The sequence below is a fragment of the Pempheris klunzingeri genome, chromosome 21 (assembly GCF_042242105.1).
Source record: "Pempheris klunzingeri isolate RE-2024b chromosome 21, fPemKlu1.hap1, whole genome shotgun sequence".
In the NCBI taxonomy this organism is placed as follows: Eukaryota; Metazoa; Chordata; class Actinopteri; order Acropomatiformes; family Pempheridae; genus Pempheris; species Pempheris klunzingeri.
Window position 1 is genome coordinate 6,410,619 of NC_092032.1, and position 26,700 is coordinate 6,437,318.

The following is a 26,700-nucleotide window of genomic DNA, read 5'->3' on the forward strand; positions in this document are numbered from 1 at the left end:
CACCCCTCACTCCTGCAACTCCCGTTCCTGCTCCCAAACAAGAGGCTGGAATGTTGGGTTTCCATGACGCTAATGAAGTAAAAACCTGGCAATGTGTTACTGGCAGCCTCAGAGCAGCTCCTGATCCGCGGCCTCCTTCTCATCAGGATCAGAGTCTGATCCCCCTGTAGCCTTCATTCACCAGAGCTTATTATGCCCAGGAATGTCTCTCACTCTCTCCTTCTCTCATAACCCCCACCGAAGCAGGGAAGTGGGGTGCAGGGGTAAATTTGGGACAAATCCCAAGGGAGAGTATTACCACAAATAACACACAACACCCCCCTCCCCTCCCCACCCATCTATACTCACCAAAACTCCTCCCCTATCACTCCTTAGAATCCTCCCACCGCTAACCATCACACATAGACAAAGACACACACACACTCACACCCAAATCCTTCTTTCCCGTGAAAAGTGAAAAGCTGCCGTTGTGATTTATTGTTCCATAAATGCTTCATGTGGCAGACCCACGAGGTGACCAGTCCCTCTGTTTGCTAGTGGCCCCAGGGACAATGGTGAGTTTTCGGCACTCAAACAAGTCCTCTTAAAAACTCAGAGGTCTTCCCAGGGGAAAATAGAATGATCTTCCCTGTAGCTTGTTTGTTTTTTTTGTCAGTTTTTAGATGGCTAATATTTGCAAGTTGAAGCACCCTCTGTCGTTGCAACTTTTTCCGCAAAATTTTCTTTTCCAAACTTTCTTTCCCGCTTTAAACAAGACAATACCACTGCTGAAACAAAATGCATCAGTCAGATGTTCCTTTAACTGGCCCTCCGTGGTGGGAACGAGTCTTCTTCTCTTTGTGTCTCAGCCAGAATGGCAGTTGAGGGGTTAAATAATCAGTCTCTGTACATTATCCTGTGTCCTGCTGGGCTGGTGGACGCAACCATAATGTCTTGCTAATTAGCCTCCATTTAGGATGGTCCAATAGGCCACACAACCACTATTGAAGATTGAAGCCCATGGAGCTTTGCAAAGGAAGACCCTCTGTCTCGTGGGCATTCATGGTTTAGGCTCGTCCTTAATAAACCTCTAGCTTGCTCAGGCTTGATGCCTCCAGGACTCGGGATTCAGTTACTCGGTCGATGAATGGGGTGTATAGCCTGTGTCGGGATGATTTAGGCCATTGTGTGTATTTTGTCATTGAAAGGATAATGCCCATAAATGGGATCTAAACTGACCAGGACCAATTAAGGGCTTAAGTGTTGAAGCAGCTCATTGTAAACTTTGACCCTTATCAAATTATGGTGGGTTGGGGTGCCTGTATAAGATTATGAGAGATGAGGTCTTTGGGAAAACAGTAAAGGATGAACACTGGAAATACATTTACTTCAAGGATAATATGATATATTAGATGGATTTTGTTTGTATCAGGTGCACAAAATCTACTTCCTGTCAAGTATTTTACTACAAGATTATGTCTTAGTTTGAGCGAGCGGAAATGGAAAAAACATGTCGCATTCCTACAAAATCACATAATGTAGCACAGTTTTTGTCATTTTATTCAGGATTGTACAGATACAGTCATTTACAATGACATAGTAATCCAGGCTACCAACAAAGAGAGTGGCCTTCTCCGTACACCCATGTGCATTGAGTGCATAGAAGCACTGAGTCTCTGTTTGATGTGTGGTTGTGCCAGAAGCACACCGCTGGCCCTTTTCCTGCCTCTTGGGGAGTTGGGCAGTTGAAACAAAAGGATGAGAGGCTTTCATCATCAAAAACCACTAGGCCCTTGGCACTAGAAGGAGCTGTGCATGACATCTGATGAAGATGGATGAAAATGGTTGCTATGGTGAAGGATAGGACTCTCCAGGTCCTGTGGAGAAGCTTTTGGCAAGCTAGAAGCAACAGGGCATGTTAGCATGGAGTAGTTCACGTGGTAATAGAACAGTGCCTTTCTTATGTAATCTTTACAGTGTGTCTGTTTTTAGCCAAGTTGATTTGTTTGTGTGTGGATCTTTGGCAAGTACTTGATTTTCACCTGGAATTACTTCTTGACTATCTTGCAGTGTTATTTTCTACAGCTGTTTCCTCCTTCCTGAATCACTCCCGACCTTTGGGTTTATGTTAAGTGGCCCATTTGCAGGGTGAGCTGATTGGCAGCGTTATCAGAAATCAATAAAGCAGTAGCATCTATGGCCTTCCGACACATTATGACTTCACTGACGGAAAAACAGAGGCCTATAAGAAACTCAGGAACATACAGCAAACACACAAATGTGTTCTATTGCTCTTTTTTGACATTTAGTTGGGGAATTGTGGCCTCTACATCTTGTCTGTTTTATCTGTGCTTCATTCTTGTTGTCATGTTGTGATGTTGTGACCTTGTTGGTCAATGTGAACTTGTCACCTGCTGGTCAGTTGGCTGGATTTCCGGGTCAGGCCTCAGCTAGCATTGTCATGGTGGCCACACAGACCCAGCATTATTAGCCCCACTGGCGGCACTATTTGTCCCACTCCAAAAAAGAGGGCTAATGAATAAAAGAAAAAATGGGAGACAGCTAAAGTCTTTCTGATCCCCCTTTCCATGAAGGGGTAATCCAGGAGTGATCGTCAGCACAAAATGTGGCTTTGACTGCCTGTAACCATTCTTTTTGTGTTTGTGTGTGTCTGTCTCTCTCTTTTTCTCTCTCGCTCTCTCTCTCTCTTTCTGTTTTCTTTTTTATTATTTAACCTTTATTTACTCGGTAAGATACAAAGAGACCTGACCAAGAATCAGCTCATTTCTACATGTGACTATGATGATTACATTTAAAGCATGAAATGAGAACAACCTGTGGAGCAGTACACAGTGTATAGTGTGATTACAGCCTCTGACTGGAACATGTTTCAGTCACAATGCCGATGATGTGTGTGTGTGTGTGTGTGTGTTTTTGTGTGAGAGAAGAGCAGAGAGACGACTCTTCATTTCCCTCTTGTATTAGTCATGCTAGCTGCATCAGAGCCCTGTCACACTACCCTATAGTAGTTGGAATGTTTTCAATGGATCGTAAAAAACACTTAAATCCTAGTTCATGCACTCATTCACATTTTCTTTGTCATGACCTCAACCCTCAACCATGCCAAGAGCACATTATCAAGGTTAATTGATAGTATAGAGCATTTTGTCCCATTGTAAATGGTGGTGACTCACTGTTTGTAAAGTCACATCTAGTACACGAAACCGCATACCTTAGATGCCATATTTTCTGTGGTTAAGGGACTAACTACCTGTTAACTGCAGCAAAGCACACAAGGTCTGCACTGTCCTGTCAGGTTAGCACCATATCAGCTCTATGTGCAGTTTTGCTGTATGCAATCTCGCTGCCATCTCTGCTTTATGGCGTATTTGCCTTAACAGACCATTAATTGCTACAGTGTTGACTAGAGCTGTTGTGAATGGATGGCAGTAGTCTGACACGGCTGCCATGGTCACTCTTTCAGCCAACAAAGCTGGAATGTCATGTAGTAATCCTGTTTCCAATGTGGTTGCACCATTCATTCAAAGAAGGGAGATTTTTAAATAGCAGGGTTCCAGGTCCAATCTGCTCAGGTTTCACAGCACATGATACATAGTTAAGCCTATTCTTTGAAATGCAGTACAAGTTCCATAAATAAAGCAAAACTAGTAAGTTTATAGCCTCTACATAGTGTGTTTTATAGCATATCAAACCTGGCTAATTGCACACTGACTTGTCATCATTCAGAGGATCAGAGGAACACCGAGTGGCCCTGATTATTATTTTTTTTTTTAGATTAGATTAACAAGGCTAGTGGATAATGCAGTAGCTGTTAATTAAAATTAAAATTGTGTTTTTACTGTCTTTCCCAATGTCATTGTGTTAAATGGTTAATTGAGAGTTGATGGGGGGGAAAAATCCTTCTGAGATCCCAGTATGACATGATTGCTAATGTGAATAAATTCTAAACAATGCTTCAATTGAATTTTCTGGCAACATGCAGTGTAACGCGTGTAATTTATTGACTACTACACAATACAGTCAGATTGTGCTTATTTCAAGGTAGATTGAATGTAAAACGTGAAAATGAAAAAATTGTGACTTAGGGAAGTTGAGTACACATTAATTGTTCTTTGGTAAACGTTTTTCTGTAACTTTCCAGAGCACCAGGACTGCCTCCATCATGCAGTCCACGAACGCCTCGGGGAGCTGCTGCGCGTCCTGAAGGCCATTATCAGCAAACACCAGAGCCTCAACTCAGTGGACATCCTCAGTACAGCTGGAACCGTCATCGCCACGGTCAAAGGTGAGCTACAGTATGATGACCAGATCTCCCTTGAACGCATACAGACCCATAACTCACAGCTTTCCTGTAAAACATACCAGCTACTCCTCCACTCTTCCTTCGGTCTGCTTTCTGTCTCTGCTTATCTAATGCCTGCTTCTCCCTTGACAGTTTTATCTAATGGACATCCACTATTACTATGTCCTCTCTCTCACACTGTCCTCCCAAGTCTTAAAAAGAACTTCCCAGGGAATGTTTCTGTGTCGTTTTCTTAAAGCTTCAAAGCAATGCAACTCCTCAGAAGTCACTCAAGTGCTTAGAATGCATCAGCATGTGTTTCAGACCCCATACAGAGAGTAAGAAAATAATATTTTGGAGTCAGATACCTGATTCAAGAGGCAGGGAGAAGCGGGTGTCCTTTGTGCTTTGTCTGCCAGTCCAAAGGGAACTACACCGAGGAATCCTATTGAATCCCTCATTCTCTGAGATTATGATCTGGCGTGCAGGTCAATTCTTAACTTGGCCGCCACACAAGAATCCCCTGAGTATACCTCGTCTCAATTTGCATTGCAAAGAGGGGCATAGAGGGGCTGCATAGCTTTTTGAAAAGCTTTCACTTAATAAGGAATAGTGACATGGTGAAGTGAACAAAGCCTGAAGAGGCTCTGCATAAGAAAGTAGCTTACCTTCACTGAAATATTTGAAATGAGTCCAAATACACACATGGGTGTGTGCGTGTATGTGCCTTACACAATTATTAGTGCCATCTTTCGTGCACCAACTTGACTATTTGTGTGACAATCAAACGTCTTGACGCACAATAGAGGCACACAGAGAAGAATCTTTTTGAATAGGGAAGCTTTTAGCTTTTACATTGGCTGTAACTGTCTAGTCTTTCCATAAGGTGCAGTGAAGCATGCTATAACGTCTTTTCTGCCACTAGGTGGCCAGAATTGCTCACTTCTTGACACTCACACAGTGACATGGTTCAATATCATCTTTGCCCTTAAATACATTATCTTTCACGACCAAATCTCAGAGCCGTTAATGTTACACAACATGAAGATGTAAAACTGTGTTATACTACTATTTATGGAGGTGTGTTGTTTTGAGATGAGTTTTAATGTTAGAAAAGAAATTTTAAAGTGGATCTGTACAAATAGAACAGAGATGAATGGATGGATGGATGGATTGCATTTCTACGTTTCATAACTACATCAACACACAGGTAGGATAGTTGTTCATATGAAGTTGCGTCACTTCTTCCATCTTGATACCTCACACCCATTAGCATGCCAATTCGCTACACCTTTGCGATATTCTTTATTGGAAGAAAAGTTCTTAGACCTGAATGCTGCGAAGGACCTTGCAGCTGATGAGAGTTTCGACAGTGTTGTGCTTTTCCAGTGAAACAATACCATTTTTTCCCGATGATGTAACTTCCACGTTTGGACCACTGGTTGGGGCCTGAGCGAGTACTGGCATTGTATTCCAGCAAGCCTCAGGATGTCCTGTTGGGGGTAGGGGTTGGAGAGAAGAGGAGGACATGTAACAGCATAAGGGAGTTTCATGCTTTGAATGGTGGTAGCTACAGGAACTGGCCTGGGGTTGAACAGAGGCTCCCAGGGCCCCATGAACATTGGAACCTGTCAAAATCCTTTTTGTGCCTCAAATTAAGAGAAGAATTTTTACATTGGATTTACTCTCTGTCAAGTTTCCTTCTGCTGGATAGAGGAACACACGACTGGAACTTGTTGAAGGTGTTTTGAGAGAAAAATCTCACCCCGAAGTAATGGTTACTTCTGGTCATGATCAAGACGGCTTATTTCTGTTAAACAGGAGAAATGCTGAAGAAAGTTTTGAGGTGGGTAAATTGTACTTTTGCCATTTGTAGCGCAATTTACCTATCTGACAAGTGTTTCCAAAAGTCCTGGATGCAATGCCTAATATCTGCTGGGAAAGCATCCTAGTATTTGGAAGGCGTTAGTCAATAGATGTCCCTCAGTTTTCATTCTGTGGCCGTGCAGTTTTCATACTGTGATGGCTGTGGCTCAGAGGTAGAGCAGGTTGTCGACCATCGGAAAACTGTCTCCTCCAGTTCGCGTGTCTCGGTGTCCCTGGGAAAGACACTGAGCCCCAAACTGCTCCCAAAGCACAGCTTTGCAGTGTGAATGAACACTCTCCTCCTATTCAATCAGATTCCTCCTGTATAAATGATGTGCGAATCTAGTGTTAAAGCATTTTGAGTGGTGAAAAGACGAGAACGGTTCATCTCCAAATCTCCTTTCCTATCTCAATTACAAAGACATTCCCAACAGAAACTCTCAAAACAAAGTCAACGCCAATAAGGGAAGACGGTAGATCGAAATGTCTGCTCCTTTTGAACTCTAGAAATCTCCATTGTTCTAATTGAAAGGAAAGGTTGAGGAAATCACGGAGGCAGCAAAGTGGTCAGTGACATCACTGATTTATTGCTTGGTTTTCGGTCTCGTTTTCTGTGCATCTCTCTCCTAGTTTATTTTCTCTCTGCTCAGTCAGGACAGGAAGTTTATTGTGAAGACTGATTACAGCTGTATTTACACTGGTGTTTTTCCGTTATTCTTTCCTCAGTCATCACTGTGTTTAGACTTACAGCAGGAAACTACTGCCTTTCCAGATTACAGCCAAATATATACGCTTGCAGTCTTTGCTTATCTTTTCTGATTTAAGGTACAGCGTTGTTCTTGGATGCCTCTGAGGGGCCGTTCAATTTTAAAATGTCTGCACGTTTGACATACGAAAAGAGAACAGTGCCTGAGCTCCTAGTATGTTTGAGGAGTACAGCACGACTCAAAAGAGATTTTCATTGACTCCATATTTGACGCCACGCACAGGATGATGAATCATGCGATGAGATTCATGCCTGAAACACTGCAACATCAGTGGCGCCAAAGCAGGATGTCTTCAGTATGCAGGGTTTAGGTTTGCTAAAGCTTGACTCAATCCCACTTTATCACAATCTGACAGGGGTGAACTTTAAGGAGGTGAACGAAGAGAACAAGCAGAAGCTTTTTGGAGAGATCTACACCGCTATCGACACATTGGCATTCACCTTTGGCAATGTGTAAGTATGATGTCATCGCTCTGATTGCAATTCCCAAGGCCCAAACTGTATGTTAGTTGACAGTACTATTCTTCTTAATCAGGAGTACTTTTTCAACTGTATCAGTTCTCCATCAATTCTGAGACTGCGTAATTAATATAGGTCAGTTAGTATTTATATAGCACATTTTGAACAAGCCTAAGACAGAAATACAACATACAACATGCATGATAAAAGCAACATAAGAACAGAAACAAAGAATTAAGAATACGCACAAAGGAAACAATAATATAGATAGAAATGATATAGAAAAAGATAAAACTAAGCCTTGAAACGGCAAATAAAAAAGGGGAGTAGATCCAGAACTAGATAATGATACAATGCTGTGTAAATATCAGCCTAACAAATATGTGACATTTACATTTCAGCATTCAAGGGGAACTCCACTGATTTTACCCGTGGCTCTTGCCAGAGTTTAAGAAAGAATAATAAGTTGGGCTTAAAATGCTACCTTTTAGAAACAGAAATCTTGTATCACAAACCCCAGAGGTGAGGAGTTTTCGGCGTGTACAGCAAGAGGGGGCATGGTCTAATTAAAGGTTTTATTGAATTTTGGGACTAAAAGTCAAGACGGCACGGCTTCTGCTGCATCTGTAACGTCATGAGTTCCCACACTTGATGGAAGTGTAATACTGAAACACTGGAGTACCTGGAGTTATGTTTTAAACTGATTCTTTTGCATGCTTTCTTTGATCAATTTCAACCTTCCTCAATTGAATCTGTTGATTTTCTATTTTCCCTCAGAGTGTCTGACTTCCTTATGGGAGATGTAGAGAATGGATCAGTGTTGGGGCTCCCCCTGACTAAGAGAAGCAGGGTAAGAAAAGTACAATATTTATATCGTGCGTCATGGTGAGGTGTGAAATTGGCACTTACCAGAAGTGTAGTTGACAGCAACATTCAAAAGGCTGATATTAATGTATTCATATATCCCCCACTCTTGAACATTCATTTATCATTAGTTTATTCAGTGTCTCATGAAGGCCAGGATGTGGCCGACTACCCCTGAATTGTCAAGCAAAAGTTCTGAAAAATTACCCAGCCGAGTTCAAGGGTTAAGCGAGCTCTTTCAGGTTGACGCATGTTCCCGAAATGGCCTCCGCAAATGATGAATTGATGTTATTGTATTGTTATTTTCCTGCTGTAGGTTTTAGAACTGCTCTAAAGAGGAAGCCCAGGTTCTGATAAGCCTCGTTTCAAGCTTGTCAGCAGAGCATACCGTGCCTTGAGTAGGAAATTCATCCTCCTCATTGTAGATGTTTTTTTTTTCCATCTGTCTGTTTTTCAGTCTTTTGAGAACCTCTCCGTGGAATCTGGAGGATCCGGTCCCGAGAAAGATGATCCGCCAGGTAAGACAGATCTCTGTAACATACAGTCACTGTACTCTGGTGCTGTTCTGTGGAACTGTAGGGGAAAACTGATCCTGGTAAATTTGTTTGAATAAATAAATCTTAAGATGACCTGCTGTTGCTGCATTATCACTATGAGAAGTCTGTGGTGTCATTGCCTTTGGAATGTGTGTGGGGTTATCTGAGGTAAGAGCACAACTAGCTCTTCAGTCTTCATGAGCAGCCTCCTTAACCACTTATTAATACGTCCAGCAGTCAGTCCCCTGTCAGCATTACTTATCTTCACATGGTATTAGCTCATATCGCGCTCACCCAAGGTCAGACTGGGCTTTTCTCGCTGACTCACAATCACAGATGTTGCTAGCTTAACGCACATGTAGTAGCAACAGGCGTGTTGATTGTGGGTTGATTTGCCAGCAGTCATGTTTAAGCCCGTCTTCTATAACCTGCCATGTGCGGTTCGGGTGGTTTTCGTAGGACCGTCTCCGCCGGTTCGGGCAGAAGAGGTGGACAGGACACTGCAGCGACAGGACAGCGGGGTGGAGTCGGCGCTGCTCTATGCCAAGGCCTGGTCCAAGTATACCAAAGAGCTGTTGGCATGGGTGGAGAAGCGGCTCAGTATGGGTGAGTTAGGGCACAGGCGGAGGGATGAATACAAGTGCAAGTATACAGTTTCTACATGTCAGAAACACGAGCATTTCTGACATGTAGAGAAGCAGCAGCTAAGTAGCACCTGTCACACTGATGTCCAAACATCAGCTGTCATGAACCAGGCACCTAAGTATGTAATGAAGTACGAAAGTTAAGTGCGTGTCGTCATGTTAAAGTATTCTCTGTATTAGATGTACATGCCATGACATGTAGGTTTATGGTCTAACATCACAATAATGGTAATTAGAGGTTTTTCATTGAAACAATGATGGTTATTTTAAAGACCCCCTTCAGATATGTTTTTAAAACATAAAACATACTTTGCTTTGAATAATACTTTTGTTTGTTCAGGTTCAATACCTTGGTTAAGAGTTCTTAAATTTGCATCTATAACATTCAAAATCTTTATTTCAAAAGTTGACCTGCTAGACACAAGATGTCTTCTACTTGGCTGAAAAGTCCACAGTCTCAGTGTTTCTGCACTGAAGGCTCCAGTTTCCACATCACACTTATGTAAACAACATATTGGACCACGATTGGCTTCCAACCAAGTCACCAACAAGTAACAAACAAGCAAAGCACTTCTTTTTGAGTGTTTTTAAGATTAGTTGTCAGTTTATATACTTTACGTTACATAATTATCAAAGTGAACACCTACTTTTAGATTTATCTAGAGTAAACTTGTTGATATTCAATGAATTTTTCTTCTTTGAGATTTATCATCCGATTTTTCTTTAGATTTGTCTGTAGAATGTCTTTTAATTAATCTAAATTCCAATACATTCTAATCATATGTCATGCTGTGTTTAGGATTGCCAGAGCCAAGATGTGGGGATTAATTGGGGGCCAATTTCCTGAGAAAATTTTCAGGCCTTAAAACAATCAAGCTTTATCCAGGCTCAATGCCGAGTGTGCAGTGTGAGAGCTTTTTTGTTCGCCGGTTAATGAATGGTTCAGTCTAATACTTAGTCACTCGGCCAGTCAACACAGTGACACAAAGCGCTCAGTCAAGCTGTATAGTACAGTAGTGTTTGTTATCAGGCAAACATACATGTTGTTTGTTTAACACATCCACTGTGGTTAATACTTTATCTACTGATTAATTTCATAGATTTGTCTCATGACTCAAGGACATGGTGTGATTTAATCAGAAAAAGCCTCAATGTTTTTTTTTTTCAGTTAGCCTTGTATTCAAGGAAGATCCAACAAATATGTACTTCAGCACAATTCAAATATTTGCACACACATAAATGACAATTTGTCTATTTGCAGATATTGAGTGTGCAAAGAGTTACGCCAAAATGGCCGAATCGGCAAAGACGCTTGCAAGTCAGCAGGTGAGTAAATGTTGCTGCTGGTTTTGACTTGCTCTGACATGCTTGTTTTGCTGCTGCCTTTTAGCTGCTGGGTGTTGAGACTAAGACTTTCCTCTTCTCTTTTAAGGAATTCATGCCTTTCCGGGAAATCTACATGACTGCTTTCAAAAATGATACTGAATACAGCCAGCTGGTACTTCACACAGCAGCAGTACTCCAAAGCAACAAATTCATGCAGGTAATCCAACAAGGCAAAAGATTCATTTCTCAAATGGGACTCGAGCTGTATAATGGAAACAAGAGGACTTACTGACTGTGTGTGCGGTGCGGGGGGGTGCTTGTGTTTCTTTCCAGCCTCTCCTAGCCAGAAAGAATGAGCTGGACAAACTACGAAAAGAGGTCAAGGAGCAATGGCAAAGAGAGCAAAAGAAAATGGTGAGTTAGGTTGGGATTTGATGAGGGGCCACCCACAAACGCATACAGAATCTAAAGATGTTGACTGACTAGGGGGCTCGGACCAAGAATGCTCAATAATACCTAAACCAAGTATACTTGGATGCTCTGCAGTCATGTAGTTATGTAGCCTGCATCATTAACTAAGCTAATAACACTTAACACTGGAAAAATGGCAAGATTAGCCGCTCGTAGACTCTTACCAGTGTTGCCACATTTGTACTTGTCTTGTATGTGGCACGTCTGCGTTTGCATGTACTATATGTGCAGTATGTGATGTGTTTTCTTTCTTTTTTTTGCCTTTGTTTGAACTTAATGTGTGTGCATCTCCAGCATGAGGCAGACAGTGCTCTGAGGAAGGCTCGGCTGCTGCAGGCCCAGCGGCAGGAGGAGTATGAGAAGGCCAAGGTGTCCACCAGCCGCCTGGAGGAGGAGCAGCAGATCGGAGGAGGAGGAGGAGCAGCAGCGGCCAAACAGCTAGATAAGAGGCGCAGGCTGGAGGAGGAGGCCCTGCAGAAGGTACAGAACCTCCTCTGATGGGTCTGTGGCTCTTGAATTGTGGCAGCTTTGAATGCGCCCTGAATTTAGTTTTTGTTTGTTAAAGTTGGTTTTAATGCTTTGATTTATCAGACTGTCAGCCTCTGTAACTCACTTTAGCAGTATGTTGAAATCTCACCACCATTGGAGCGCGATCAGCCTCCCCCCTGCCACAGTACTATCTCAGTTTGGTGCTTCACAGACACATTTGACACACACCCACGAAAACAGAAACCCAAATACTGCACTCACACTCCTGTTTTGCTGCACTCTGTTGACATTTATTGGATATTGAAAGCACAGAGGGATAGAAAAAGGTTGAAAGGCACATCTACAATTCCATGCTGGACTCCATCATTTATACCATCAAGACCATAAACACAATCCCAGTTCAAAGTACATACTGTCAGTTAAACTGTAGCTAGCATGTATATAGGCAATACATTCATATTCTTATTATCAGCTCTGAATCGACACAGGAATTGGCGGCAAACAAAAGATAACAATCAGGCTTAAGGGTATTGTCCTTGTCTTTACCTCTCGTCTGAGCTGATGAGTATCGTTGGTTGGTCTGACCATACGATTTGCAGCAGTTACAAAAATAGCAATCCATCATAATGTTTTTGACTGACAAGACAATCATGATTTCCTCTGTTTGCAGGCTGAGGAGGCCAGGGAGCACTGCAAAGCATGTCAGATTGATGTGGGGGAGAAGAGAGTTGATCTGGCCAACACCAAGAGTGAGATCATCACTCAGATCAGAGAGATGGTCTCCCAGTGCGACCTCACCCTCAAGGCTGTAAGTATCGGGCATGTTTATTTGTGCGGATGTTTATTAAAATTTAGACGAACATGAATAACAGAAATAATGTACTACATCCTGGCAAGACCGATGAGGAGGCTCTCAATGCTTGTTTCAGGTGACGGTGAATTGGTTCCAGCTCCAGCAGGCCCAGGTCGTATCCCTCCCTGTCAACCACCAGAGTCTGTGTGAAAATGCCAAACTGTACGAGCCGGGCCAGCGCTATATCGACTTTGTCAGGAGTCTACCCACTGATGGACCTCGCCTGGAGTCCCACTCGTTTGATTCAGCTGTCACACCGAACACAGGGTGAGACATCAAGATACTGCTGCAAAGAAACACATAGGTTCAACGGCTCGAGTTTTCATTGTGACATTTGCAAGTAATTTAAGCAGTAAAAATGAATCTTTCATATTTGAGAGCATTGACGTTCAAGTCACAGGTATGTCTAATAACAAATAATTAGAAACATTCGTATCCTAATGAACAACCTGCAAACAGTAGCAGCTTGCACAATAACCCCAGTAAGGCAGTCGATGATATTATAGAGTAGGCACATCTACAGGTCATGAACCTTATTGGACTCTTAAATTAAACTGAAACCTGATGCTCGCTAATTAGTTACTACTTTTAACTACGTCAGTCCCCTTACTTATCAGTGATTGTTTATTTTCTCAGATTTTATCAAGGAAGTGACTGAGTGAGTTATTTTAGTGATACTGATAAAGTCGTGGCTCTCTGAGAGGTTCACAGTCCTAAAGTTCAAAGCTTGCATCATAGGATTCTGGGGGAACATGAATATTTATTTGTGGCAAGCAAGTGGTTATAAATACAGTGAAATGGAGTAACCGTAACAATCTGGTACTGCAGATCTCAGTGGTGAGAGGTGGAGTGAAAAAACAATTGAAGTGTAAAAATGAAGTGTAAAACAATTGGGCTGGCCAGGGCTTCCTGCGGAAATGACTGCGATCACTGGAGAGATGAGCAGGGGTGGTGGGCTTACCGTTAATTTCATTAAACCCTCATTAAAGTTTTAAGTGGCTTCCAAATTACATACAAATTGTTTTTAAATAACATGAAAAACACAGTGGTGACTTTGTAGTTGGGCAATTTTAGTACCGTCTTCTTGCAGAGGCATTGTTAACACAAGTTGGTGGTCTCTCTCTCTCTCTCCCTCTCTCACTCACACACACACACACATGCATACACACACACACACACACACACACACACACACACACACACACACACACACACACACACACACACACACACACACACAGATGGAAAGAAGAGAGTGCTTTGTTCTTACGTAGTTTTCTCCCTGTATCCCCCACCCCCCAGCTCTGACCCCTCTGATCAAAAGAATTCAGCTTGGGAAAGAGGAAATGAAAGTTAGACACACACTCGTGCTCCCACGCATCCACAGCATTGGTCTTCAAAGGGTTAAATATAGAACGCTGTCCTACAATACTGCATGTTGTGAGGTGTACTTTCATTAACAATGGTTGGGATGGCTCGTACGTTAGCCATCGGCAAGCATATACAAGTCAGTTAATCGTTGTCAATCACTTAATTAACTGCTGTCTTTGAAGGTAAGGTGAGGCTCATGATCTCATGATTATTCAGGTTTCTTTTCAGCGCTGATGGAATTAGGAAATATGCTTGGCAGTTTGGAAATTCAGTACAGGAATTACAGATACAGATCAAATTTAAAATTGTCTGAAGAGAGGAGTGTTATTGCTAGACAAGAATCATAGACTTATATAATAGTAATATAAGTTTCACTGTTAAGCATTACTAGAAAATGGAAAGAAATGAGAGTGACTAGAGGGATACTGCTTTGCGCTTTTTGAGTTTTTCCATTAACGGCTGTTATTATTGGCGGTTTATCTTCATTCAGGTTTAGTATCTAAGGATAAACAGTGATGTATGATATATTGATTGTAAAGCACATTTGTTGTTTTGGGCTATATAAATTAAATTGACTTGTGTTAAATAAATTCTTGGGTTAAATAAATTCATCTGATCAGCAATAGTCCACCCAAACACAAAGAACATCTCCACAAAAACTCAGGGTATCTTTGGTGTGTTTTCTGAGGTTAGCTCAAAAGATAGTGAATAAATACACAACTTATGGGGCATCGTGACTCAGGCCTTTAGTATTTGTGTTTCAGATCCATAACAGCCTGTTGCTTAAACCTTAATAGCTTCCAGGCACTGTGACTTAACTATAAACAATATCATTATTTTCTTTCCATCATTTTCCCTCCTAGGATGCCTTTCAACAAGCGCTCGCTCACTGGCAGCCACTCATCCCACAGCAACCTGTCACAAGTGTCCGTGACCTCAGACCTCCTTGGAGCAGATGATGTGGACAGTCCCATCAATGCCCAGCATGCCAAAATTGCAGAGAGGCGCTCCAACAGTAGCACCGACATCCAAGGTACTTTTTTTTTAATCAGATAAGAAAAGACGAAGGAATAGAAGGATCGTTTTGCACAGTCTTACAGGGTGAATTTCATTGTAGAACAGACACCATTAGTCTCAGTAGACCAAAATGTAAAAGAGCCACAGCCAAGACAAGTTGTTATCAACAGTGCAACTTTGATCCACCCAGATCCTTTTAAGCAGTATTAGGGTGATCAGTGGTTAATGGTCTCACAACAGTTAGGTGAAAAGATAGTGGTAGTTGGCGTCATAGGCAAACAATACTAAAGTGCAAATTGGCCATTACACTCTGCTGGTTGATTTGATGCCAAGGCTGTGTAAAAGGTGTATGTGATTGTGTTTTTTAGAGATTCAACACACAGCTGAAATAACAGGAAATCTTTTGGTAACCCTCGTCAAAATCTTTTACGTAGCCTGTAACTAGAAGACATGCATTTGCATATTTATGTTTTAAATAATCCTATCCACTGAAGCAAATCCAGTTATGACTGTGATTCATGTCAAGGGTAATTAAGTAATCTATGATTTAATTTCAAACCAAGATTTAAGCAACATTTATATTTCATCTATAGTCTATAATGAACAGAAATGTAATGGTTACATTTTTACAACATGAGCGGATTTTCACGTCTTCCAATGTTTTTCCTACGGTATGTTTTTATCCAGCACTTAGGATTCAGGCCCCATTTCGTCCTTGGGCCTCAACCAGCCAGGGTGGGGGGATGTCCAGCGACTCAGAAAGTGCTGGAGGAAGCAGTGAGTCCCGGTCCATGGACTCACCCACTGCAAGCCCAGGTAGGACCATGGTAGCAGCCAGCTTTATTACCCAAAGATGTACTCACCCCAATTCAATTTTTTTTTTTGTTCAGCTTTGAATTTAATTTAGTCGATTTCACCAAACAAATTGCAGGTAAAAAAAAGAAATAAAACAAAACATGCACAATGGTTGTTTTAATATTAAATCCAAATCTGGTTTCCCCCGTTTGTTACACAACACCTAGCTCTACATATCAGGTGTAGCAGCCGTATGCCGCACATTGCAGATGACAGACAGGAGGGACATTCTTCAGTGCTGACTTTCTTAAGCGCGCCTGAGGCCTTCAAGCATATGAACTTGATGTTCACCCAACTTTGTCAGTGTGTTATCTCAGAATCAAGTGGCTTAGCAACCACTGACAGTGGTGCGTCTTTGTTTAATATTACATAACTCTATAAGTCTATTACCCACACAAACACATGAAAGGTAGTTTTTTTCCAATGTTTCCTCTGTTACTGTGCAACAGTACTTATGTGTCACAGTGTAATGGCCTTGTACAGATCTGCTTCCTAAAATGACGTGACAGGCCTCCTCCAAGTGTTTGCATAGGAGATTTTCCTAAGAATTGGTGTCAGTTGATGTAAATGAAGACCTGTTGATATGTGTTTCCTGAGGCAGGTGGGCACTCAATACTACACTTTGTGTAACATTTCACGAAGTAAAATTTGACAATAGATATTTACTTGTCTGATTGAAATCTTTCTTGCATAAGTGTCAGTATAAGAATTCGTTTTTAAAAAAAAAAAAGTAAGATCAGGACGTTCTTGGCTGGAGCCCCCTCTCACCATTCCTCCATCCACCCCCTATAGTTTAAACAGCGTAAAGACTTTAACCCAGATGAGCCTCCTTATTGGATGGAATTAACTGATCAGTCAATAGAGGTGTGAATCACCAACAACCCCCCATCAAGAATTTAATTAACAACAGCATGAAACTGACCACGCCTTTTCACCTTCTGCATTTAATTCTGAAAGTTTGCAGGGCTCAGTACTGCTCATCCTCAACACTGCAATACTGACCACAGCAAAAAGAGAAGTGACTCGATGTGGTTGTTGAGATGTGGACTTACTGGTGTGTCCTGCCTTTCTTTTCAGGAGACTTCAAGAGGAGGTTACCCAGAACCCCCTCTACTGGCACCATGTCATCTGCTGATGACCTGGATGAGCGAGAGCCTCCCTCACCCTCTGATAATGGTAAGACAACCTGAGCAGATATACATCTTTCTCTTCATGTCGTGTAAATATTTTGCCCATTTGTTAGTTTGTACAGTATCATTTTATCTACACCACATGTATACATTTTTACCCCATATTACTAACCCTGTAAGTTTAGTTCTTTTGGGATTGCTGGTTCCATTTTGTGTGGCTACGTTTTATCTAAAATGTAGATTTGTTCTCTTTTCTGATAGTGGACCTATTTGTCAGTAGGATTCAGATGTGCTCCTACAGTATATACAAGAAGAAAAAGAACTCTAATGATGTTTTTTGTCCTTCATTTCTTCTTTCTCTCCCTCCGCTCCGCAGGTTCAAGTGAGATGGTAATCGAAACAGCCAGCTCTCCCGGCCCCTTTAGAAACACCCAGATGTCCAAGGCTGCTCAAACCCACAAGCTGAGGAAGCTCAGAGCACCATCCAAATGTCGTGAGTGTGACGGCCTGGTGGTGTTTCATGGAGCAGAGTGTGAGGAGGTAACCTTGGTTTCTTTTCTTTTTATTCTGTTTTAGAACTGATAAAACAAAACGCAATCCAGCCGCGATCCTCTGTTTGGACTTTTTGTTAAGTTTAGTGAATCCACAGCATTGAGAGCATTACAAGTTCAAGATGAACATTGCCAAAGTTTCACAATGGCTTCTTTATAAGTCATGGTGAGCAAAAATCAAACAAAAACAAAAGTGAAAGACCACCTCTTCTCTCATCAAAACGTTTGAATAAAGGGGAAAAGTTGAAACTGGCCACAAGTTCTCCTCAGAGACCAAATCCACCAACTGGACTCAGTTGGGGAACGGGCAGTGGAAACTGAAGACCTTTTGTTCATCCTCTGACGAGTCGCCTCCATCACCCCTGTGCCCCCCCGTTGTTTATTTTAGATCCGGTTTCTTTCCATATTTATTAGATACACTGATGATACACAAGAACAGTTTTTGTGTGTTTAGTTTTTTTTAAGATGGGTCATGTAATGCTGGTAGACACATTGACAAGACATAAAACTCTAACTCTACAGTCTATTGGAATCGTTCCATGGCATGAGACTGAAACTCTGCAGTGCACTGGAATCATTCCATGGCACTGGTTCAACTGGTTATTAGACATGAAGCTTTTCTTGTTTTGGTCTTAATTCAAAGAGAAGTTCACGAGTACTTTTGAGTGCATATTTTTGTGCCCAAAAGCCGGAACCAGCTGGAACTGATGGTTCTATCGGGTTTAGTGGGAGGGATATACGTAGTAGTCTTTTAATTGGTTTTGTATAATAATTAAACCTAAGCTTTATCCTGGTGTTACTCTACTCCTTATGCAACTCAGATGATCAAAATGTTCAACATGTAACTTGAGATATATGTCATCATGTTTGCAGTGTTCACTGGCCTGCCATAAAAAGTGCCTGGAGACCCTGGCCATCCAGTGTGGCCACAAGAAGCTCCAGGGGAGGCTTCACCTCTTCGGCATTGACTTCGCACAGGCAGCTAAGAACAGCCACGATGGCATCCCCTTCATCATACAGAAGTGTACATCAGAAATCGAGAACAGAGCGCTCAATATTAAGGTATTTTCAGTCAAATATGAGAGATATAATCATAATAATTCTTAAGTTGTGTTGTATAATTCCTTGACGCACAAAAGCACACGCTCAGTGATGTTTATGGTTCTTTGGCGTATCCTGTATTCTGCAGCCATCATAACCCCGTTTCGTCATGGTGACGCTGAAATTCGCATCTAATTTTCCTGTGTTGAATGCATTTTGTTTTTGTGCTGTGAAGGGAATCTACCGCGTGAATGGTGCCAAGTCCCGGGTCGAGAAGTTGTGCCAGGCATTTGAGAATGGCAAGCACCTAGTAGAGCTCTCCGAGCTTTATCCCCACGACATAAGCAATGTACTCAAACTCTACCTGAGACAGGTGAGCTGCTTTTGAAACCTCATCCATTGTATAATAGGCTTTTAGGTGTTGTGAATTTACTTTCTGTCTGCATAGAGGGGTATCCAAACAAGGGCATGAGATGGTTGATTGTGTGCTCTCCAGAACAAAGCCACTGCAGTGGTATTTATTTGTCTGTTTATTTTTGGCACATAACACCCACCTCTCATCCCCCAATAGCTTTTCCCATTTTCTAATTCTGTCCCACTTGTTTGTTTTCTCACATATTTTGGTTGTCTCTATTTGTTATTAAGGTGTTTCATTTGTTTTTCTGGTTCATTTCTCCCTACTTTCCTCTGCAGCTTCCAGAGCCCCTCATCCTGTTCCGCTACTATAACGACTTTATCGGGTTAGCTAAGGAGAGCCAGCGCATCATTGTGGAGGAACTGGAGGCGCTGCGGCTCAGTCCCACCCCAGTGTCCCCAGCCCAAGTCAGCGTGGAGCTCAACCGGGTCCTCTTCAAGATCAAGGACCTGCTGAGGCAGCTGCCATCAGCTCATTACAAGACACTACAGTTCCTCATACAGCATCTGCACCGGTAGGGCAGCCTTAGTCAAACAACTCTGCCAACGCATTTCTGCTGAGTGCATTATTAAACTGGTCGTAGTACAGACGTGAATCTCTTTTTTGCCATTCGGTAGAGAGATGATATTTTTAAACATGTCAGGATTTTGTTGTATCTCTCTTCAGGGTTACCGAGCAATCAGAGGAGAATAAGATGACAGCCAGTAACCTGGGGATCATCTTTGGCCCAACACTGATCAAACCAAGGCAGGCGGATGCTGAAGTTTCCCTTTCCTCTCTGGTGGATTACCCGTATCAGGCACTCATTGTTGAACTCCTGATAAGACACTACGAGATGGTCTTTGACACCCCCCTCAGTCCCCTGAGTGGCACCTCACCTACGGAGACTGATGCCCAACCCCGCCATGACACCCGCCTCACCCATCAGGAGAAGGAGCAACAGCTGAGCAGGCACTCCAAGTCGCTGGGAGACATTAAGGAGGTAATTAGTAATTTGTTTTCATGCTAAAGATTAGATTATGTGATTTTATTTCCACACAAGATTCTTTATCTTTGTCTATCTTGTCATTACAGCAGAGCTCTAAGGTGTATAAGAGACATTCCTCCATAATTCCTTCTTCACACTTATTGGCTGAGGTTCAGGAGACCCTGCCGAGCCTTGACGGAGGTGACTTTGAACCTGGTCAGTACTGTTACAAAGCTAGGTCATCACAATAGTGCTCTAGAAGTACAATTGCTTCTGGATGCTGATATTGTCCATGAATGCCATTGTCCACATTATATACTTGATATGTTAATCTGTAACTTCTTGTTAATTTTCCTATTTAAAGCTGATGAAGTGGATTCCGAGACGTTCAGTGAGGTTTTGTCATCAAACGTCCCCGAGGCTCCGAAACCTGGCGAGAGAGGCCTCAGTCGTTCTCAGCACATCACCGTCACCAGGGTCCAGCTTCGACACCCTCGCGGCAAACTCTCCTCCCGGCCAGTGAGCATGCCAGCTGAACAAATACTCAGCAGAGGCAAAGTAGATGAGAATAACACACGGAACAGCACTGACCAAGATGAGAGGAAAGCAGGTAGCTGTGACCAGTCCATTGAAGAGGTGGACGAAACCGAGAACACAAAATTGCGAGTGGGCACACATTATCGAAGTACATTTATTGACACGCAGACGTTACGCAGAACTTGGGACAAACAGTACAAGCATGAAGTTTCTTCTCGAACTGTCAGAATTGTTGCTAGTTCGCCCTCAGAGAGTGCAGCAGTGGACGCTAGCAATTTATCAACTTCTTTGCCACTGTCCTCATCAACTGTCTCTCTCGGAACTACCGGCGGCATTATTAACACCATCTACCCCAATAGACCTTACACCATTGCAGTGCGACCGAGCAGGACTTTAAGAAGGGAGGACAATGTAACCAAGCACAACCCAGTCACAACAGCTTTCAGGGCTCCTAGAACTCTCCAGCCTCCCCCTGGGACCTTCTACAAGCCCCCGTCAGGGAGCAAAGCTAAAACACTGCAGAACTGTGCATCAGCTAACAGCGCAGAGGAAGAGGACGAGGAGGAAGAGGACGAAGAGGATGAGGAGGAGTTAGGGATTGAGATAGAGGTGTCTGTAGATGAGCCTCTTGAGGAAGACATTGAGGCCGAGCAGGCAGCCATGTCTCAGTCTCCCAGTTCTAGCCCTGAGGAACTTGGCCAAAACCAGTCCAAACCAGTGTACCAGAGACTAAGGCCCAGGCGCCTCCAAGAGGTAGAACATCGAGAGGCTCATTTTGTGTGATTATCTGACAGTCATGCGCTTTCAGAGTTCTTAAAACCAGTGGTCGAATGTGAACAATGTGCACCATGTTCTGACAGAGAACAAGTAACATCTGCATTGACTCTGCAAAGACAATTTCCAGATGTACTATATTTGTGGGCACCGTGTGGACAAGTAATCTACCTTTGGTCCTCAAAAGACAAAGATGCACTTAAAATGCTGTATATTTTTAACATGATTCACCATTCTTTCATTTTCCAATCACTTGCTCAGTACACTCTGGCACCTGGTCCAGAATATTTATAATTCTTTTTGAAACTGTGCAATTACGTTTTTATTTGAATATTTTGTACAAAGTTCTTACACGCTCATTATCTATGTATGTTTATATACCAAAAAACTATGAATTGTTACAATAGTGCATGTAGCCACAACATTGAAAAAAAAGTTTGGTGCACTTATTCAACATCAACACTCTTTTTCTCTTCTAAGTCATCTTTCTTCCTACTGTGAGTCAGAATGTTTTAAACTGTTACATTTAGGTTATAATTAATCATTTTGCTAATAACTGTATAAATCAATATAATGACTTTGTTACACACTGTACCGGGTATCTGTATTGGCATTTGGTAATGTTATGAAGCACCAGTTGCAAAGGGTATACATCCACTTGTTTTTATACTGTTGAACTTGTATGGCATTAACTAGAACTGATCTGAAAAGGTTTTAGAAATGCCTCTGCATTGTATAATGGCATTATATCTCTTATTTTAAGATAACATTCACATTTTTTAATAGCCAAAGCTGTTTTTCTGAATTAGTTTTATCAATAACCTAAAACTTACAGGTTCTTTGTAAGTAATAGGAAGTAAATCATTTATTTAAATGGTATCTGTTTTTCATGGTAATGTAAAAGGTTGACAGAATGTTGAAAAGTTCAATGTAAAAAAGCAGGTACATGAAAACAAACACCCTTTTGTAACTTATTAAAATATATCTGACAACTTCTATGATGGTCTGTTGTTTTGGTTTTTTTTCTTTCGGATTGTGAAAATATGTTGGAACTTTATTTAACAATTATTTCCTTCATTACTTTAAATTGCGCAATGCTATTGTTTAGCATCAAAAGTTGTATCCACTTAATACGGTAAACTGATTGGCGCTTACTGAGCAAAATTAAGGCCTGTGATCATATTGATATGCTCAAATATATAGATATTTATCCTTTACTTGTGGTGGGATTATAACAGAGGTAGGATTATACAGTACACCATGGGCCAGGTGGTTGGGTCATGTAGGCCTCTACAAATGGATGAGAGTGTTAACAGACTCCCAGCACTGAGAAAGGAGATTAAATCAATCTGCTTAGCTATTCACAAGGTCTGGATTCTAGCTGTGTTAGCAACACTAAGGAGCACTCGGCAGAATATGTAGTGCTATGCTTTATTCATTGGGTATCAATCTACAGTGCAAGTTTTCCACTGAGGTAAGTGATATGTCACGCCATATAGCCATGCTTTGAAATTTAGACAGAGTGTATATGATTGATGTGGAGTAGCCATAAAATTAATGATAGTTGTTACTCACCTGGATCAAAGTTAAATTTGTAACATGCATACCTAATGGGAGATATTCAGTGTTATTTGGAAGTGACCTTAACCATAAATAGTACTGAAAGAATGTTTATAGGACGTAGAACGGTCTATAATTGTTATGCTGACCATAGGAAGTGTCCTGAGCTCATTAACCTCATTACGGAGCTATTGCTAGCCTTCCTCACAGGATGAATGGGTGCACACCTAGGCTGTACACAGGCTGTTTTCATCCACAAAATGTAGTTGTGCCAATGCAAATTACCTTTTAAAGTCACATGTTTTAGCTTTAACATGAATTAGCTTTATTTGGCTCATAAGAGTATTGATTGGATACAGGTTTGTTGGTTGGTGCCAGCCCCTGCGGGGGTGAAAAGGAGGAGCCATGGGGGCAGGAAGACAGGTCAAACTCTTGCTATGGAAGAACTGGACCATCCGGAGGAGGCAGAGGGTAAAATCCCCCCATTCATCAGTTGCATACTATGTTTAGGAGTTGCATTTCTTTAAAATGCGCACACACGTCATTCTTTGCAGATGATATCATCTCATTTACTCAAAAAGCTTTTTTGTCTGAAACGTTGGACCATGATCAGGTTTATGTTACGGAATAACCCAAAAGCACCAAAATGAAGTCGGCTATCATTTTGTAATGTAATGTAAACAGGCAATATGATGTAGGTGACTTGCAAAAGTAACGGAAGTCATAAGTCAGATTCCATGAAAATATCTTTTAGACGTACAGAATATTCTAGTCAGATTGATCAAGAAACTCAAAAGTCAAAAGTCTTGCTTTTGTCTTGTGATTTTTAGCATACCGTACATAACTGTAACTGCTCAACTATGGATTTATTATATTTCTTTGCTATAATGTTAAATCAATTTTTTTATCTAGTAACATTCCAACTCAGCAGGAACATACAGCACAAAGAGGAGATTTGTTATCAAGTGAGAACAAAGTTGTTGAGCATTACATGTATGCATTGTCTGAAGTCCACTTGTTTGCATCTTTTTCATATATCAGAAAATGGTGAATAACTAAATGTCTCCATCACTGCCCTCAAACAATGTTTAGAATAAATTCAGAAGTTTCGCTCTTTATCCAGGTGCGGTTCTTCATGGAGATCATGTGGCCTGTTATGCTGTTCATGGGACTAGTGTGGCTAAGAAGAGTGAATCCACTATACCGTCAACATGAATGTAAGCAAACAACTCTTTCCAAGAAATTAGCAGAACCATTTAAATCCGCAGAGAGAAATATGCTATCTGGTCTTATTCATAGATATTCACTAATGAATTGTGTAAAGCACTGAAAGCTAACCGTATCTCCTGTACCTCAGGCCACTTCCCCAACAAGGCCATGCCCTCCACAGGGGTGTTGCCATGGATCCAGGGAATCCTCTGTAATGCCAACAACCCTTGTTTTCAATACCCCACCCGTGGTGAATCTCCTGGCCTGGTATCAAACTACAACAACTCCATGTAAGCATCGCCCTGAGTTGGTGGAGGGAGGAAATTTTAAGTCAGATGTGTTGAATTCCTATGAATCATTTGATCTGAGATGAAAGGGCTGAATTATGTAATATAGTCCAGGAAAACATGTTCAAATGTCTGTGGATTACATTCCACTTGTTCTGAAGATTCAGTATGTGCATTCAATTATATTTGAATGTAAGTGCTGTTATTCTGTTGTTATACAAGACTAAATGTGTATGACTTGTTATTGATCCTGCTCCTCAGACTGGCTAGGTTCTATATGGATGCCCAGGAGCTTATTTTTAGTGACCCAGAGTTGCAGCTTGGTCGTCTCTGGAGGGAACTGACTGCTATGAGTAACTTCATGGACACAATGCGCACCCGTCCTGAACAGATCTCAGGTCAGTATCCCCACCTTTCATTAACATACCGCAAAAACGTTATTGTCTGTAGAAGCAAACCAAACATCTTTCTAGTTATTTCTGGTTTGTTGTTTTACTGCAAGAGATGTGACTGTCAGAATAAATATTATATGCATAATAATAATTTAAATATAGAAATCTTAATATATAGCATCATCACATTTAGCATTGCAAGCTATTCTTTCATTCCAGGTATCTTTTCTCCTCCTGCTTTTTTATGCAGTTGTATTCTGCCAAGATATCATGCTATTATGTTAACATTAAGGGTTTTAGTGTGCTAATTATTAGGGCTATAATATTAAATCATGACTTTTAAATTGTTGGAACCATCATTTGGTCAAAAACTGTGTCACAGGCTACATTATACCTCACACATTTTCCCATCAGTCTGTCTGTGCATCTATAGCGTAACAGGATTACATCACATGGGTTAAAAGAAGGCCGTAATGTAATCTACTTACTTTCACCACCAGTGTGTTGTTTACTTGGTGGGAAAGCAGCTCACGTGTTCCCCAGCCATGCTCGCCTCTGAGAGGAGAGAGAACATAGAAACACTGATTCCATCTCAGGGGACGCAATGCAAACAATTTTCGGTTCATGTCAACATACTGTATACATGACATGTTAATCTATACTATAGGGTATATACGGAATGTTTCCGTTCCCTTCCCTTCTCCTAACATGAGGCTAGAGTGCAGTCAAGCCTGTGAATGATTACGTCTGGTTCTGCTGCCACTCTCATAGAGAAATATGTAGTTGGACTGACTGACTGATATGGATCCACATTCCACAGAAGTTCCCATGAGCCTTGGGTGCTCTGTGGAGGCCAGTGATGGCACCTTGGATATTAGACATTCAGTTTTGGAAATACACTTTTTATTACTGTCTGGAGAAGAGTTACATGTGTTAAGATCTATAGTCACTCTCCTGTCTGCCTGTTGAATATGAAGCTATGACCGGTTAGCTTAGTTTAACATAAAAACTGGAAGTGGGAGGAACAGCTTTAGCACGACATATCTCACTTGTTCATTTCATACATGAATCAAAATGCACAATTGATAATTTTCCAATTCCAATATTTCCTTTTTTCGAGATCCAATCCAGAGATTTTAGCCAGTATTGAGCAGATACCTGTACTGAGTGTTGGACCAGCAACACTAATCCCTAATTTTGATTTACTATATCTTGCTCAGTTGTTTGAAAGCCCCAAAGACTTTTGTGTCAGTCATTAGTGTCTCATAAATTGTCACTTGTGTCAATTCATTACAAAAACAAGCAGTTGCCATTATATCCCTGATATAAGAAATACACCTTAAGAAGTTTTTGGTTTCTGATGGGTGTTTGAGAACTTCATCTCAAGGCAAGTCAGTCTAGGGCTGAACCTGGATTCAGGCCACAACAGCACTTTGCTTGGCAGGACGAACCTTATTCCTGCTTAGACAGGCCACTGGAAATAATGACACTGTGCAGGGGTGGGGTGTCAACATGCCATGTTCCTGTTCTTTTGCTGCAATTGATTTGTCACAACTTGCCCAAAGTTGCCGAAGCATCTAACTTATCCAGAATCCACTTCCTGATTCAAGAAGAGGTTTAAAAAAATGATGTTGGTACACAGTTGTTAAACCCAACAGCACATGAATGCACAATGAAAAAATGACACTTTAGGTAATTTAGGTAAATTCAGTTTGGTAACTGTGGTGGTCTTCTGCTGTTTTTGGGACCAGTCATAAACAGTCATTCAGTCATTCAGTGACATTTTCATTCACATGAACTGCCTCTGTGCCTCTTTGTAGGTCGAGGAGTAAAGGTGGAGACTATCCTAAAGGACGATGAGACGCTGACATCATACCTGCTGAGAGACGTTCCTCTGACAGAGTCTGTGGTGTATCAGCTCGTCAATGCCCAAATCAGGCCTGAACAGGTACACAGGCACACACCCACAATAGGGTTAAATACCCTGGGATTGCTCTGCCTGTTTGAGTCTACACATAATGCTTGACAATATTGTTAA

The 26,700-nt window shown here is 41.6% G+C and overlaps 2 protein-coding genes across 3 annotated transcripts in view; both read left to right on the forward strand.

The window, feature by feature from the left end:
* arhgap29a (Rho GTPase activating protein 29a) overlaps positions 1–22,198 on the forward strand; it is a 33,818-nt gene extending 11,620 nt beyond the window's left edge. The window contains exons 3-23 of one of the 2 annotated variants that reach the window (XM_070852887.1): positions 4,142–4,285; positions 7,271–7,367; positions 8,151–8,223; positions 8,695–8,755; positions 9,233–9,379; positions 10,679–10,743; positions 10,850–10,960; positions 11,077–11,157; positions 11,509–11,694; positions 12,374–12,511; positions 12,633–12,823; positions 14,791–14,960; positions 15,632–15,760; positions 16,877–16,975; positions 17,306–17,469; positions 18,354–18,542; positions 18,757–18,894; positions 19,215–19,450; positions 19,603–19,918; positions 20,011–20,119; positions 20,268–22,198. In XM_070852887.1, coding sequence (XP_070708988.1) covers positions 4,142–4,285; positions 7,271–7,367; positions 8,151–8,223; positions 8,695–8,755; positions 9,233–9,379; positions 10,679–10,743; positions 10,850–10,960; positions 11,077–11,157; positions 11,509–11,694; positions 12,374–12,511; positions 12,633–12,823; positions 14,791–14,960; positions 15,632–15,760; positions 16,877–16,975; positions 17,306–17,469; positions 18,354–18,542; positions 18,757–18,894; positions 19,215–19,450; positions 19,603–19,918; positions 20,011–20,119; positions 20,268–21,223 — 3,800 coding nt within the window. In that variant the 3' untranslated portion in view covers positions 21,224–22,198. Of the gene's footprint in view, positions 1–4,141; positions 4,286–6,106; positions 6,129–7,270; positions 7,368–8,150; positions 8,224–8,694; positions 8,756–9,232; positions 9,380–10,678; positions 10,744–10,849; positions 10,961–11,076; positions 11,158–11,508; positions 11,695–12,373; positions 12,512–12,632; positions 12,824–14,790; positions 14,961–15,631; positions 15,761–16,876; positions 16,976–17,305; positions 17,470–18,353; positions 18,543–18,756; positions 18,895–19,214; positions 19,451–19,602; positions 19,919–20,010; positions 20,120–20,267 lie in introns of those variants that run through there. The other variant, XM_070852889.1, reaches the window with a different exon arrangement.
* A 981-nt stretch (positions 22,199–23,179) lies between these two features.
* The window catches only part of abca4a (ATP-binding cassette, sub-family A (ABC1), member 4a), a 29,699-nt gene continuing 26,178 nt past the window's right edge, over positions 23,180–26,700 (forward strand). Inside the window, exons 1-5 of the mRNA XM_070853427.1 lie at positions 23,180–23,245; positions 23,898–23,991; positions 24,132–24,273; positions 24,532–24,668; positions 26,483–26,610. Of these exons, the coding sequence (XP_070709528.1) occupies positions 23,180–23,245; positions 23,898–23,991; positions 24,132–24,273; positions 24,532–24,668; positions 26,483–26,610 (567 nt within the window). The remainder of the gene's footprint in view (positions 23,246–23,897; positions 23,992–24,131; positions 24,274–24,531; positions 24,669–26,482; positions 26,611–26,700) is intronic.